General features: G+C 49.2%; 1 protein-coding gene across 3 annotated transcripts in view; it reads right to left on the reverse strand.

The window, feature by feature from the left end:
• COL5A1 (collagen type V alpha 1 chain) overlaps positions 1-15,651 on the reverse strand; it is a 134,629-nt gene extending 118,978 nt beyond the window's left edge. For all 3 annotated transcript variants that reach the window (XM_085076863.1, XM_085076862.1, XM_085076861.1), the window contains exon 1: positions 15,281-15,651. In XM_085076863.1, coding sequence (XP_084932989.1) covers positions 15,281-15,377 — 97 coding nt within the window. In that variant the 5' untranslated portion in view covers positions 15,378-15,651. The remainder of the gene's footprint in view (positions 1-15,280) is intronic.
• Positions 15,652-16,494: the final 843 nt, after the last annotated feature.

Consider the following 16,494-nt stretch of genomic DNA (forward strand, 5'->3'; position numbering starts at 1 on the left):
CATTCTCACCCTTCCAAGAGGTGCAGAAATGCAGCAGGTTAAAAACAGATGAGGAAAAAAGCAGCAAAAAAAAATCAATATCCTGACACATTAACCACTCCTTAAACTGCTCTCTCCACAGCAAAAGGCAGTTAATTTGACAATATCGCTTTATTTGCTAGAAAGGCTCCCAAAATTTCCTGCTAATTTTATTTTCTTCTGTCCTGCCAAGCAGGGTGGGAACAGCAGAAGCTTTCAGCAGGGTCAGAGGAGGCAGTGAGGGATGGAGAGAGAGTTCATGTGCAGCTCTGAGCATCAGCCCTGCTGACCTGACCAGCCAATAAAACCCTCCTCAATCACCTCTATTAGACATTAAGTGTTAATTAAGCATGTGCTTTATAAACCTTGAATTAATTTTTTTTTCTCTTCAGCCCCAAAAGCATCAGAAGCTTTCCCCAGGCACCAGAACCCCTCAGCTCCCCAGGCTCCAGCAGAGCCCTGCAATGGCTCTGGCATTCCCTGGGACAGTTTTTAACTCCATCCCAAGCTGGTGGAGCAGACAAGGACAGGAATCTGCTCCCAAAATCCACACAAAGCTGTTGGTCACCTCCACTTTGGCTGTCTGTTCCAAACTCACCTCCAGGTTTTTCCTGAGCAGAACCCCAGAGCAGGGTTTGGCTTTGGAAAACACTGGTTAAACAGAATATAAACACTGCTCCCCTCTGCCAAGCACAGCCTGACACTCCAACACATAAATCATCACCCAGGCACAGCCACCAGAATGAGAAAACCCTTCCCAAGGCAGAGGGGTTTGCAGGGATGCTCTGGAAGGGTGAAGCACTTTGGGACATGATTTAAGGGGTGGGACTGGGAGGTCTTTTCCAGCCTGAAAGGTGACAGCTGACTGCCAGGGTGACAGCAGCAGCAGCAGAGGGGTTTGGAGAAATGAGGGAAGGAAATATTCAGCAACCTGGAGACAAGGCAGATGCTGTTATCAGTGTATTTTAGGAGGATTGATTTCTACATGGAGCATTTTGATGTTCTCCTCATCACTAAATAAGCAATATTTGGTGCTGGGAGGGATAGCAACAGCTGAAAAGTGAGCAGTGAGATGGGGATGAGGTGGAGAAGAGCTCAGCTGGGCAGAACAGGCACCAGGAGCAGATCCTGAGCTCAATCAGCACCATTCCCTCTGCAGGAGGAACAATTCCCTGCAGGGAGAGATCCTTCACCTGCAGAAAGGCTCAGCTCACAGCACCTGAGGAGATGTCAGCTCCTTTGGTTGGACCAGCAGCCAGCCAGGAGGGGTGAAGGTGCCACCAGGGCGAATAATCCATTTTCAAATTTCAAAAAGTTCAAATTTCAAAAATTTCAGAAATTCAGGGGAGCCACACAAAGAGCTGCAAAAGCAGCTGGAAAGACAACCTGAACTCTGAGTGTGCATTTCCCACAAACAGGAAATATTTGGGAGAGTCTGGAACCTTGCAATTAAAGTTCCTCCCGACTTAATCCAAAAGGGAGAAGCCTCCTGTGAGGTAGGAATAGAGATGACAAACTCCTCCCAAAATTTCCTCCCTGCGGGAAAAATCCAGGTAGGAATGGAGCTGGGAATGGAGCTGACAAACTCCTCCCAAAATTCCCTCCCTGCAGGAAAAGGCCAGGTAGGAATGGAGCTGACAAACTCCTTCCAAAATTTCCTCCCTTCAGGAAAATCCAGGTAGGAATGGAGCTGACAAACTCCTCCCAAAATTCCCTCCTTGCAGGAAAAAGCAGGGTCAAAGGGAAACAAAAACTACAAGCAGGATCAAGTCTAATTAAAGGAGCGAGGAGAAGTGACAGCCACAAAAAGGCAGGGGCTCTTTTCCTCCGGAGCAAAGGGTCGCTGGCAGGGCTCTGCAGAGCCCCAAAGCCCCAGAAGGCAGGGAGAAAAAGGGCCTTTGTGAGAGGGATGGGGAAGCATGGGAACCAGGGAGCCCTGGGGTAGCTCAGAGGCATTACTGTACTTAGCACAAAGGGGAGGAACAATAGAGGGCGAGAGGAGATGGGGATGGGTCTGTTTGTGGGGATGGTAGAGCAAGGCAGGGCTGGGAGAAGCTTGGGATGGTAAAAAAGTGGCCACGGAAGAAGGGGAAGGATTGGCCCAGAGAGCAGTGGGAACAGGAGGTTAAAATCCTAAATTAGGGATGGGGAAGCCTAAATTAGGCATGGAGATTATCTGCTAGCGTTTCCCCAAGGTGAAGGGCAAAGTGAGGATCTCCTGAAAGAACTGCTGCAAGGTGTCATCAGAAAAGAGGGATGAGAGTGCCTGGGAAATGCAAGGGATTCCTGGAAGGGATTCTCCCAAACAGACCTTACAGGAACATGCTCTGTTCAAATGAAATGCAAAATAAACACATTAAAGCACAGGCAGGGTTATTGATCCAGGAAGCCTCAGCTCTGCCCCTCACCCAGGGGCTGCACTAAATGCCAGGCAATTCCCTGGAGCTCTGCACAATTCCCAGGACCAGGAGAGAAACAGCACCAGGAATTCCCTGTGATTGCTTCCATTGCCACAGGAGACTCACCCACCCCAAATCCAGGTGTGCTGAGAACTCAGAGCTTTCCAAACTGAAATTCAATCATCCCCTGCCCTGACTTGGGCACCCAAATCCAAAATTTATCCCAGGAGATTTGCCAGTTTCTGACAGGAGCAGCTTCTCCACAACCCTGCCCAACTTCTGCAATTGTAGAATTATTGTCACTGCAGAATTATGGAATTCCAGGTTCAAGGGAAATCTGGCCCAAGCTTTTTTTTTTGGATGATTCCTACCTCCAAAGAGCCTGAGGATTTATCAGGACAACTGGAGAAAAACTCACATTTTTTTACAGGTGAGGAAGGGCAAAGGATGGAGGGTGGATACAGAATTCCCAGGAGTGCAGGGGGATGGCAGGGAGCAAGCAGGGCAAAGCAAGGCCTTTCCAGGGAAGCTGCTGCATCTCTGCCACAGCTGAGGAGAAATCCAAGACAAAATCCATCTTTGACTCCTGACAGACATTCCTCTCTCCCAAAGCCATTATTCCCCATGAACAACTTGTCCACCCTGCTGCAAATCCCAATCTTTCCCCTGCTTGGGCTCACAGTTTAGGGAGACAAGAATCCCTCCATCACTTCAGCTCCTGGAGTCATTCCTCTCCCTGGGTTTGACATTTGGGAATTAAGGAAGGAAGGAACACACTCCAAGCAGCTGGGAAAGCTCAGGCTGACAATTCCAATCATCTGTGCAGCCAGTCATGAACGGGGAGAAGGCAGGGTTGGTGTTTTTACATCCAGGAGGGGAAGGGAAATGGCACCTGCAGGTATCAATCCCTGCAGCCAAGGACAGCCCAGCCCCACTCATCCCATGGATGAGCAGCGAGAGAAATGAGGGAAGAAAATATTCAGCAAGCTGGAGACAAGGCAGATGCTGTTATCAGTGTATTTTAGGAGGATTGATTTCTACATGGAGCAGTTTGATGTTCTCCTCATCACTAAATAAGCAATATTTGGTGCTGGGGGATAGCAATAGCTGAAAAGTGATCTGTGGGCATTTTTCTGTGTCCTCATTTCTGGCTCAGAGGGAAGGGAGACTTTCCATAGCTACAGGAAAACAAATTTTGTCCTTAAAACGCAGAGAGGTCACTTGCAGTGATCCCTTCATTAGCATGCTGAGAGAGCATGGAGAAGGGAGAAATCATGCTAGAAAACCCAACACCAGCATCCAGGACTCAAAGCTGGGAGAGTTTGGAGAGGATTCTGCCCTTTCCTGGTTCCTCCTGCCCATTCCTGCCAGAAACCATCAGGACATGGATGCAGAAAAGATCCAGCTGCAAATCCATCACTGCCATGCATGAATAACAGAATAATTTGACATAAACTCCAGATATTACAGATCAAATTCATCAAACAGGCATGACCCACCTGCCTGCACCAACACCCCCTCTGCTGTCATTCCTGGCTCACTAAAATGGGAATAAAAGTGTGGAAAGCTCTCCCAAAACTTATTTCTTGGGACACTTTCGATACTCAGCATCAGAGAGCTCCATTCAGTTTCACATAATCTCCTTCTCATCTCCCACATTTATTTTTAGCCTTTCCATTGACTAAAATCCAGTTTGGGCGTTTTGCCACCATCAGAAAAAAACCCATCAGCCTGACCCCACAAGTCCCCCCAGGGGCAGACCCCAAATCCAAATCAGGAGTTCCCGAGCTGGAGCAAAGAGCAGGGCAGATTTCACTCCCCCAAAAGCAGATGTTTCAGCTTAAATCCATAGAAAGCTCCATCACAGGCCCCAAAAACGGGGCAGTTGAGAGGCTCAGCTATTTGCAGGCTGGCAGGGACCGTGCTGGTTTTAGCAGCACTGCTGTTCATGATTTGGGATCGGTGTCCCCAGGGCAAGGAGGGCCCCGGAGAGTCTGGCCAAGGCTGTGGAGCAGGCAGGGAGCTCTGCTGGGTTCTCAGCTCCTCCCTGTGTGCAGAGCAGCTTGAACTCAGGTTCTCACTCTGCCCCACACTTCACTGGGGTGGGTTTTTGAAGTCCCTTCAGCCCAGGAACCCAAAGTTCTTCATGGGTGTTTCCACACCCAAACCAAGCTCCAGGTTTGGCTCTGGTTCCTATTTCACAGGAAAATCAGTTTGGTGTTCTCCCTGCCTGCTCCCCACTGCCACAAGAAATCCCACTGATTTTTTTTTGATCCCATTTTCCCACCCCGAAGCCCAACCAGGACTGTAAAACGCTGGAAAAACTCCCAAACCCTTCCAGGCCTGCGGGCAGAGAAAGCAGCAAGTCAAGAGCAGCAGCAGGAAGAGATGAAGGGAAGTTTTGTAATTCGGGAGGGATGATGCCGTGCTGCTTCCCTGCCTAAATTCCCAAAGTCAACAGAGTCTCTCCCAGCCCTGGATCCACCCCCAGCTCCACGTAGACAGAGGAGCAGTGCTGCAAGAGCCTGAGACACGGCCAAGAAGCCAAAAAAATCCCATTTCTGCCCAGGCCCAGGGCACTGGGCCAGCACAAAACTCAGCTCAGAGGGCTGGAGCAAACCCTGGCCTGTGCACAGTTTCATGGAGTCACTGAAGTTGGAAAGGATCAGCAAGTCCAAGGCTTTGGGACAGAATTCCCAGCAGAGAGACCACGGCAGGGTTGGGAATTTGGGGATGCAGGGCCACATCAGCATCCTGTCAAAGGCTCTGGAGCATCCTGGCCTTGTTTAAATATATATAAATTATAATATATTTAAATATATATACATTATAAATGTCTCAACCCATTTATAGGGGTGAGAGGCTCATCCTTCCCAGCCAGGCCCTGCTGTGGGAATGTCTGGGGTTGGAAAAGTGCATCCCTGCTCCCCTCCAGCCTCACAGAAAGCAACCCCCAGCACGTGGAGCCTCCCCAGCTTCCTGATATAGCCCCTCAATTACAGAGCACTGGGAAAAAGTGGATGTTTCCACAGCAGATATTGTTGTGCTGTTCTGCATCCTGCAGGGATTCAGCACTGGAAGGGGGAATAAAATTAAAAAAACCAGAGCCAGTTTGGGTCTGTTGGCTCCTCCTCCCATCCCAGCTCCTGAGGTCAGCAGGGAAAGCATCCAAGAGTTGCAGAAAAGACAGATTGTTTTAATTTAAACATTTGAGAGAGGCAGAGTGAGGGACTTTCTCCCCCCAAGTGCACAGGACGTGATGATGTGCCTCTCCCCATCGCTGCCTGCCCTGCAGAGAGAACATTCCTCAGTTTGCTGAGAGGATCCAGAGGCAGAAATTGGGATAAATCCACTTCAACCTCCTGCCCTGGTGGCTCTCTGGTGGCACAGACACCATGGGGACCCTGGGGGACTTGTCCTTCCTGTGACATGGGGCAGGGAATGAGGAAAACACCATTTGGATCCTCCAAGGAATGCACAGCTTTCCAAGAGGAGCAGCAGATGCTGTGTTTGAGGCATGGACAGCCTGGTGTTTTCCAGGGAAAGCACTTCCAGGGATGCTCCTGCCCTGCCCCAAGGCTTCTCCTATGGAATCACAGCCTGCTCCCACCATCTCCTGCCTGCCAGCAGCCAAACTCTCCCTTATTCCTCTGCAGAAATCCTGAATTTTCCTGCAGAAATCCCGAATTTCCACGGAATATCAGCGCAGAGGTCATAATCCCAATGTGTCACCCCACAAACAGCCACAGCACCCCTAAAATCAGCTCCCAGCCTCTCCTCACCCTCCCAGCCCAAACCATTCCATGATTCCTATTGCATCACCAGCAAACCAGTCCCAGTTCCCAGTCACTTGATATCCCCTGGAATTCGGGTGGAATTCTTGGCCACCTCGGATCAAAGCCCAACTGGCAAATTCATTTGCAAAGTTGTTCATGGAAATTAGCTCCGATTAGAGGGACAAGGAAAAGGGTTGGCTCCGTTTGCTGCTGAAGGTAGATTTGGAACGTGCAGAATAAATCAGGATTCCGATTTGGGATGTGCAGAATAAATCAGGATTCTGATGCTTTAGCCCTTTTTTCAGAGGAATATCTATTTCACACCAGGAGAGTGACTTCAGAACTGAAAAATCCAATGGCCGGAAATCAAAAATTTCAATATTCCTCTGTGCTTTCAGCATTCAAACGCTGCCAAAATCCCAAAGGAATGCTGGACAATGTGCAGGAGGGGTCTGTGGCAGCACACCGTGATCCCAGATGCACTGAGGTTGTTTCCTTGCCAGGACAGGGAAAAGCAGTGGGGGAAAAGCAGTGGGGAAAAGCAGTGGGGGAAAAGCAGTGGGGGAAAAGCAATGGGGGAAAAGCAATGGGGGAAAAGCAATGGGGGAAAAGCAATGGGGGAAAAGCAATGGGGGAAAAGCAATGGGGGAAAAGCAATGGGGGAAAAGCAATGGGGGAAAAGCAATGGGGGAAAAGCAATGGGGGAAAAGCAATGGGGGAAAAGCAATGGGGGAAAAGCCCAGAGAGAAAAAAAAAAGGAAAATAAAGGCAAGCCACAGATACAGGAGAGCCCAGGAGTCAAAGACACTCCCCCCTATTAAAAAAACATTAAAAACCCTGAGTGGCTCCTGTGCTTTGTGCACTGCTGCTGTTGCAGAGCAATTACAGCAGTAATTAAAAGCTCTAATCAGGTTCCCAGCCCTGCCACACGTGCAGCCCACGAGCCACATCTCCCTTCCCAGGGCTCTGCCCCTGCCTCCCCAGCTGCCTGGGGCTTGCTGGATCAGGCTTTGGGGAGGAAATGAAAAAAGCTTCATTTACAAATGGGCATTTGCCAGGGGCCAGGCAGGGCATGGGGACATGCTCAGCTGCAGGGATGGCACTGCTGGAACCCTTCCTTGGTGGTGAGGGGCACAGTGAGACCCCATGGCTCAAAGTGCACTCATTTTCTCATCAGGAATAATCACAGAATCCCACAATGGTGTGGGTTGGGAGGAACCTTGAAGTTCACCTCATTCCGTCCCCAGCCATGGCAGGGACACCTTCCACTGTCCCAGGCTGCTCCAAGCCCTGTCCAGCCTGGCCTTGGACACTGCCAGGGATCCAGGGGCAGCCACAGCTTCTCTGGGAAATCCATTCCAGGGCCTCACCACCTTCACAGGGAGAATTCCTTCCCATTATCCCATCCAACTCTGCCCTCTGGCATGTTCAAGCCCTTCCCCTTGTCCTGTCCCTGTGCCTTAGCCCCAAGTCCCTCTCCAAAACTCCTGTCCCATCAGAGCACCATCACCCCATCCTCACTCCAAAAGCTGAGGAAAGGCGATTCTGGCTGAATTTTAGGAATTTCCACATGGATTTGGAGGAATTTCTTCCTCCTGGGCACCGATGGCTGCACAACAAGCTGAGAACAAGAGCTACCAACCCTCCCCACTCCAGCTGGTTTTTCTCCAAGACTTCAGCACGAAGCCCAACTTCTCCAGAGCATCACCCTGATTTTCCAACCAGATCCCACAGCAGCTCCAGCCCCTCGCTGGCTCTGGAGCTGCCTGAACACTCCAGCAGCTCCCAGTTACAAGCTTTCCCCTCGTAACTCCCTGCAAGAACGGAGCAGCCTGGCACCAGCTGAAACACCTCGCTTGGAAGCTCCTTTTTTTCCATTTCTCCTGAGCAGAATGACACTTGTGTTCACGGTGACTCATCTCCTTGACCTTTCCATTCACTTCTAATGGTGCAAGCTGGAAATAAGGGCACACAGACAATGCTGGCATTATTCAGCTGGTGAACTGCAGCCCTCCGAGCAGATCTCTCCCCTGCAGCAGACAAGAGCACACAGAGTAGGTATCTCGTTCCAGCACATCTAGGATGAACCCTTTTGGAAAAAAAAAAAAAAATTGGAAAAAAAAAAAATCACACAAACTCACTGCTTGATTCGTATTTGGGAGTTGAGTGAGTCCCACCCAAAAAAAAAACGCTGCAGGAGGACAAGAGATCCTGGGAAACTGGCAGTGTCATCTCCAGGAATTCGGCTGCAATGAATTCTTACTCGAGTATTGTCTTGGAAACAAAAAAAAAAAGGGGGTGGAGGGAGGAAAGGCAGAGGAGGAGAGGCCAGCCAGGCTCAGGAGCACTGCTCAGTCCTGAATTTCCCTGCTCAGAAGCAGCAGCTCCAGCTGACAGGAACAGAAAACATCAAATCTGCTCCCTAAATCTGGCAGTGCCAAGCAGGGATTCAGCAGATCCCTCAGTGACTTCTCCCTCCAAACTGCAAATTCCCCTCCTGTGCAAGGGGAGAAAAGGGTTTTAAAGAGTTTGCTGAAAAGCTGAGCTGAGAAAACACTTTTTGTATTATTTTCTCTGAAAGAATGAGCATGGCCCTGCTGCAGAGGCACAGCTTGAGCCTGGCAGGGATGGCACATGGGGTCACCCCAGGCTGGCAGGGACATTCAGCTGTGCTTAGGCAAATATTGATTCATAATATATTAAAAAATTAATTATATGCATAAATATATATCATATAAAAATATATATGATATAATAAAATATATATATTATATAAATATATTATATATATAAATATATATTATAAATAGTATGTATAAGAAATAAATTTAATACTAAATAGATATAATATCTATTTAAGGTAAGAAAATTCCAGTGTTCATCAAGCTGAGGGAGAAAAGAGGTCCCCAAATATCTATCCCATCCCTTATTAGATGCTCCTTTGGTGACATGCAGACCACAGCAAAATTCAGGTTTGGCTTGGAAATTTTTTCCCAGCGACTGCAGAGCAGCAGGACTGGGAGAGTTCCCAGGAAATCCCAGCTCACCCCCAAGGATGGATGCACCTAGATGGATCCTCTGCTCCAAATTTCCCTTCTAGATCTAATCCAAAGGATTCTGAGAATAGCCAATATAACAGCACAGTGGCATTGATAAAATCTGTAAAAAACCTGCCCAAAGCCAAAGCCAAAATCCAAATAACCTCCTGGGTTTGCTGTGTGAGGCACTGGTGGTGCCCAACAGGAAAAAAAACATTGCAGGGAGGAAAAAAAAATTTAAATCAAAAAGACCAAAAAGACCAAAGTCACCAACACAACCTGAGGCACAGTGATGGGAAGAGACTCCTGGAGCCCTTCAGAGCCTGAAAACACAGATTTCATTGGCGCAGCAGAGTTAATTTGTGTTAAAAAACAACAGAAATTTGTGTTCAAGCAGCTCCAAGTTCCACACAGGCATCCAGGATCAGCCCCCAAAACATGGAAAATGCAGGGAGAGAATCCACAGCAGAGCTTAGCCATGAGCACTGATGTAGCTTTTCCACTCACTCAACCCCTAAATTATCCTTTTTTCTCTCAGGCCAATTACACAAACTTGAAGAAAAACTCCCAACGTCGTGAATACATTAATACCATTTTCCCTCCTTTAAAAAAAAAAAAATGACATCTCATCATGGTGAAAGCTTCCAGATGATGTTAAGAATCCTCTTGGCTTCTGGAAAGAAAAAAAAAAAAAAAAAGAGCCCAGACTTGGAGCAACCGACCTCAAAAATGCCTTTTGTGTAGTTCCTTCATTTATTTATTTTAGTTCCACAGATTTTTCCAGACACGTCCACAGAGAAACCACGACATCATTTGGATGCTTCAGTCAGTGCTAGGCTGAATTTCAAGAGCCTTGGGACTTGCCAACAGTAACCAGTGGTTAATTATACCACACTGCCAACCCAATTTTTTCCATAGAACATTCGATTTCGACAAAATGTTTCCATTCTTTCATGTCTCACCCTTTTTTTTTTTTTTTTTTTGTTGCTCCCCTCCTGGTTTTGCTCATTCTTCCCATCCTCCCTTTTGCTTTGTTTCACACAAAGGTTTATTGTATTTTTAAGGGAAAGCTTTCAGCCTGAAAACTCACTCCCTATCACATCAGATTTAGTAGGAAGAGTGAAATATTTGATATACAGCAAGGCCAGGCTGGAAGTGAAGAAACTTCTCCCAAGGAAGCCAGGAGGGCAAAGGAGAGGGAATTCACTGCCTGGATAAACAACAGCTGAGAGAATGGGAGGTAAAGGCAGCACCAGCATGGAGCAAAAATTAAATTCAAGGTCTGAAAGTTGGATTTTGCTGCCTTGGGCAAATATTTGCACTCAGGATGCCATTGGGGTTCTGCTGCTGCTCAAAGCACAAGAGCCAAACTGCAGCAGCCAAACTCATTCCTGGGACATGACTGAGGCTCTGTCCACTCTGGAAAGCACAAGGCTCTGTCCACCTGAGGGTTCTCCTTCCAAAAATCCTCTTAAAACCTCCCCAGAAAGGTGTTGTGCCCTTAGCAGGGAGTAGAACCTGCCAACACCTTCAGCTGCTATTCTTGACAGCTCTGTGAGCTCCAGGGGGGTCAGAGCCCCAGCGAAATCCAGATTAAAATCCAGATTAAAATCCAGATTCAAAGGGCACTGAGCAGTCCTGACCCAGAAGAACATCAAGGAGTCCCCAAACCTCAGCAGAAGAAGAAGGAAAGAAACACAGGAGATGCCTTTAGGCTGCTGACCTCAGGGGAATCCCCATTTTGGGAACAGTTTTGGGAACACGATGCCAAATTTACACCAACCAGCCTTGCCATATATCCAAGGGAATGAGCACATTCCACACAAAACAGGCTAAAATCCAAGGATTTCCCTGGCTGGAGATGATCACCCTGAACTCCAGGTGTGCTCATCCCCCTGACACTGATTTCTCTGGGGGAGCAATCCTGCAGCTCAAATTTGACCCAATTCCAGCACAGGACTCTCCAAGGCCTCAGCATTCCCAAAATATCCTTGACAGCAGCAATGTCAGAGATCCAAAGGAGAATCAGGGCTTTCCTAAATATGTGATGAGGAGTCTGCACCAGATAAAAGCATGGAACAGAGGAAAAAAGCCTCAGGTGTGTTTTGGGGCTTATTCCTGCTTTATTTCCCAGAGAATTCTCACTTTAACCAGCATTTTCCATTTACCAAAATCTGGGTATCACAAATAACCCAAACTCCAGTGAAAGCATCCCAGCTCTCTGCTCCCTGCAGTTTTCCCAAATGCAGATCTCCATATTTTCACAGGGATTGGCATCCCCAGCACCCAGATCCACAGGGAGAAGCTCCAAGGATCAGCACATCAGACAAAAAGCGATTACTGAAAGAATTAAAAGCCAATTTGCTCTAATTCTCCAGCAGATAAACCCCTAGGAGCGAACAGCAGTTTCCTGGAAAGCACTCCCAGATTATTCCTGAAGTCCAGACAAAACTCACATTGTGGAAAACACGTCTATAAATGGCACTGCACACCAGGCATGCTCCACAGCAATTCCTTCTGCTCCCCAGCCTCGGCTGAAAAAATCAGATTGAACTCAGAGCAGGTGGGAGAAGGCAGAGCCTGAGCCCTGCAGCCAGGCTGGGAAATGGGGACTGGGATGGACAGACAGCACCAGGAGCTGAGCACAGCCCAGGGACATCTCTGTGTCACTGAGAGCCTCTGGGATGGGGGAAAAAAAGAGAAAATCTCCTTCAGAACAAAGCTGGGATTTGCTGTGGTTTAATTCACAGTGAAAGGCTGAACTCCATGATCCTGGGGAACTTTTCCAGCTCTCAGGGATTCTGGGATGGACAGACCATCCAGAGTAGCTGCTGCAGCCACACACAGGGACAGGAACCCAAATCAGCCCTCCTGGGCACCCCAGGGAAATCAGGGTCCCATCCCCAGATAAATCAGGGTCCCATCCCAAATCTGCATCACCCAGGGGTGGGAGAGCAGATCCAGAATCACCCCCAGCTCTGAGAGAGATCAGCACAAGATACCTGCTGCCCTCAGCTCAGCACAGACAGCCACCAGGTGGGTTTACTCTGTGTTTCAAAAAGGAATGAACCTGGAAAATGCATCTCCAGCTCCAAATCACAAGGAGCAGGGACAGTACCTATTTAAAACCAGGCTGCCCAATCCCTTTGCAGTCCCTCCCTCCTGGGGAACCAAAGTTTGTGAGCACCAGAAGGAACACCAAGACAGTTTTTTTAAATTAAAGTTGCCATTAAAAACATGTTTTGGGCAAAGCCAGGTGAATCCTCACAGCTGGTTCTCTCTGCACCCCAAAAATCAGCAATTCCCCAGCAGGTTTTGCCTTAGCTCTACCCCAAAGAGATGAGGTGGGATTCCTCCCATTCCCAAATCGGGGTTTTGGAGGGAGCTGACAGAATCAGCTCCTCACCAGAGCCTGAAATCAGATCCAGAGCCTCAACCTTGGGGGGAATCCACCCAGGAGCAAAGCCCACCTCCAAGGGAATGGCCAACACTGAATTTTCCTGCCCCTGAAGAACAACACATGACCTCAGCCAGAGGCCTCTGCTGTCCCCTGGCCAGGCCATGTCCCAAATTTAATGCTTTTAACTCCCAAATTCCCTTTCCAATCTGGCAGGGCAGTGACAGCATAATCCAGGTTTTACAGGGGGAAATCAGATCTGCCATCAATTCCAGACTTATAAAGTCATATTTCTCCTTGTAAAACAATACCAACACTTTGGATTGGCAGAGTATTAAAAATACCCCACTTTTTAACTGGCTGGATGAGGATAAATTTTTTTTTAGCTCGTTTAGGTGACTGGGGAAGAGCCAAGGGGAGAAACAACAGCTGGTAACAGGATACTGCAGAATTTCCAGTATTTTTATTTTAAAAGCCATGCCACGGATCCTCATTACACTTTGCCCATAAAGGAAACTGCTGCATCCAAAAAGTTTCACCCAGAAACCCGATTGGGGTTTTATTGGGATTTGTAAGAGCAGAGACACGTTCCAGCTTTGTCTGTGGGTTAGCTTTTGGTGTGACATCATCTGCTCAAATTTGGGAAAATCTGAGCTGGATGGGCAGTGTTGGGAGGCAGCTCAGTTCATGTTGCCTTTGACATTGTTATTTCCCTGGTTTTTGGGTTTTTTTTTTCTGGAAATCCTCTCTCTGCCAGGTGCCATCCCACAGATTACAGACAAGATTTGCCTCTCCACACAGAAAAACCAACTATCATAAAACTGAAACACCCTCTGAGCTGAAATAAAACCGAAGGCAAGGTGGAAAAATTCAAAATAAAAGCCATAAAGGACATCAGTCAACGCCATCAGCAGCCCCACTCTGACTCCTCCCTCATCCAAATTATTTGATGTCCCATTAGGCGGCTCATTAGGAAAACTCAAAGCCTTTCACCACAAGAGTCATTCCTCAGAGCTGCTCACTGGCCCCACAAAAGCTTCCAGCCATTCCTCTGCCCCGGCAGCTGCCCCCAAAAGTTTTTATAAAGTTACCTGGTAACTTTGGAAGCTTTTGGGAGAACTTTGGAAGAGTTTGGGAGCTGTCTGAGGGATAAACACAGACAGGGAAATGCCCGAGGATGCTCTGGGAGTGTTAAAACATCAGCACAGGCAGAAGTGAAAGGAAAAATCTGTTGTTTTCCCTTTAAAACAGCCCAGCCTGGTGAAAACTCAATTTCCAGCTGATCCGAAGTACCCAAGCAGCAGCCTGACAGGGAGCTGGGGTCATTCCAGTGCTCTGCCAGCTGGAAAACAGCTCCACCAGCCCAATTCCTGTGCAGGACAAACTCTGGGATCTCCCACTGCCCTGAACTTCCCCTGCAGGGATACCCAAGAACTTTTATTCATTGAGCAGCAGCCGCTTTTCCACCCTGCTCAGCCTTAATGGAAGCATTCCTCCAACGCCCACCTCTTCTTCCTTAAGGTCAGCTGAAGAGCCCAGAAAGGACAATAATTCACAATCAAACTCAAACCACCCCGCACGCCCCACTGCCAGGGGAAAAACCACCCGGAGAACACGGGAAAATCGGATCCCAGACAGCCCAGCTCTTCAGGGCGCTTCTCGGGTTCTCAAGTTACCCCGAAGAACTGGAGTTGAATTTTTCAAGGTTTGCAGAAGCTCGGCTCTGCCAGCAACTCCTGCTCCGCGGTCATTCTGCCGAATTCCAACGCCAGCAGAGCTCGGAGCGCCGATGCCTCCGAGCGTCCACTGCCAACTGGGGAAAACTCTCTCCAAACACCCGGGAAACTTTTCCAGCAGCCCCAAAAAAATCTCCCTGTGCCGTGGAAATTCTCAGCCCACCCAGGGGAAGGCAGACATTTGGGAAGCAGAGCTCCGGGAACAAACTGCACAGCCCCAAAGGGAAACAGGAGTGCGTTCAGTTCCCTCTTCTGCACGATTACGGAAAGGGAAAAAAAAAAAAAAAAGACATTCCAGTGGTTTTCTGTGCTGCTGCACATCTGGAACTTCGGAGCTTCCTCCTGCTACGCTCAGCAGCCTCAGTTTTGGGGGAGAAAACCTGCGGATTGGGGTTGGTGAGAGGGCAGAGAGCTTTGGGGTTCAAAAGCAGCTCCGAAGCTTTTGTGTCCCGAGGGAGAGCAGATTCCTGCGGGACAAAAAACTTTCTTCTCCTCAAGGAGGAGGAACTACGCAAGCCCGGAGGTTTCCAGTTGACTAAATATACATTCACATATATATCCACGGCGATATATAAAGAACCAGAGCCTCCACAAACTCATTCCCGACTTTTCCTCCGGAAAAAGCAGCCCGGCAACAGGCAGCTCGGGCTCCAAGAAAGGCGAATAAAGAATAGTTTTAAGTTTTTTCCCCTTTTACGGGCCCCCTGACAAATGGCATTCAGAGACTCGGGCAGCTAAAGGAGGTTGGGTGGGTTTTGTTGGGTTTTTTTTTTTTCCTTTTTTTTTTCCCTTCTCGCCGGAATGCGCGGAGGAAGCAAAGCAGATTTTCGCCCCGCGCTAAAACCCCCATTCTCCCACCCCAGCACACCTCCCCAGACCCCACAGCATCCTTGGGGGGCTCGGGGTCCCCCCTTACCTGCCCGGCCGAGGGACAGGGCACCCAACAGCAGCAGCAGCAGCGCCGAGCAGCTCCGTATCCAACTGCGCCTTTTCCAGCGCGTGTGCGTATCCATGCTCCCCCAAAAAAACGGGACAGCCCGAAGGGAGAGGGTGGGAAAAATAAAACCTATATATCTACAAGCTCAGAGCAGGCGCTCAGCCCCCCCCGGCAGCCCCCCCCGGGGAGCGGCCGCTTTATAAAGCCATGGGGCGGGCGGAGGGTTGCGGGGGCTCGGCCGCTCTCTGCTCCGGCCCTGCCTGCTGCTCCCGGGCTGCCGGAAAAGTTTGCCTTCTCTCCCCACACCGCCCTTTTTCCCCCCTTCTTTTAAACGCGAGCAGGAGTTTGTCAATCTCGGCGGCGCGCAGCAAATCAGCGCCGCTCCGCCCGGCGCAGCCCAGCCCCCGCGGCACTTCCAGCGGCGTGTCCCGGCCCCCAAAAGTACTTGTCCTCCCTTTTTCCCCCTCGCTGGAATAGCGGCAGGAGGAGTTTTGCCGCTTCTTCCCCCCTCCCTTGTCCCCGCGGGATGGGACATCGGTGTCCCCTGCGGTGCTCGGTGACACAGGAGGTTGGGGTTTTCAATCCCACTCTGGGTGGGAACCAAAGCTGCAGACCCTTAAAAACTAAAATCAGGTTATTTAGAGACCAGAGAAGGAAGAACAAGATAGCAGGAATGGTTTTTACACCCAGAAGGTGCTCGGGCGCTGGACAGGCTCCTCACAGAAACAACAAACTGCAGCCTTTTCCCTTAAATAAATGCTTTGAAGACCTTTGCTGGTGTCAATACTTGCTTTGGCAGTGCCACCCAACATCTGAGCATCATTGCTGGTGTCACATCCAGGTGACAATCCCAGCTCCTTTCGGGCTGTTTTTTCACAGAGCACTGACTTCACCTCCAGGCCCACAGCAGAGCATCCCAACCCTCTCCACTCTCCCTGCACAGCAGCCTTAAAGCTCTCATCATCCACAGGGGAAAAAACATTGCCACGACCTCAATTCCCACCCTCTGCCTTCCCTGGACCCCAATTTCTCTGGCTGTGGGTTTGGTCACCCCGTGCTCAAAGACCTGAGAAGTCATCAGACATCCTACCCCATACAAGGAGGACAGTGAAGGAGTTTGGGATCACATCCTGTCCCTGATTTTGGCTGTCTGATGGAAAAACTCAGCAACACAAGGGATTATGATGAGTTTT

The sequence above is a fragment of the Lichenostomus cassidix genome, chromosome 17 (assembly GCF_008360975.1).
Source record: "Lichenostomus cassidix isolate B80296 chromosome 17, HeHo_3.0, whole genome shotgun sequence".
Lineage (NCBI taxonomy): Eukaryota > Metazoa > Chordata > Aves > Passeriformes > Meliphagidae > Lichenostomus > Lichenostomus cassidix.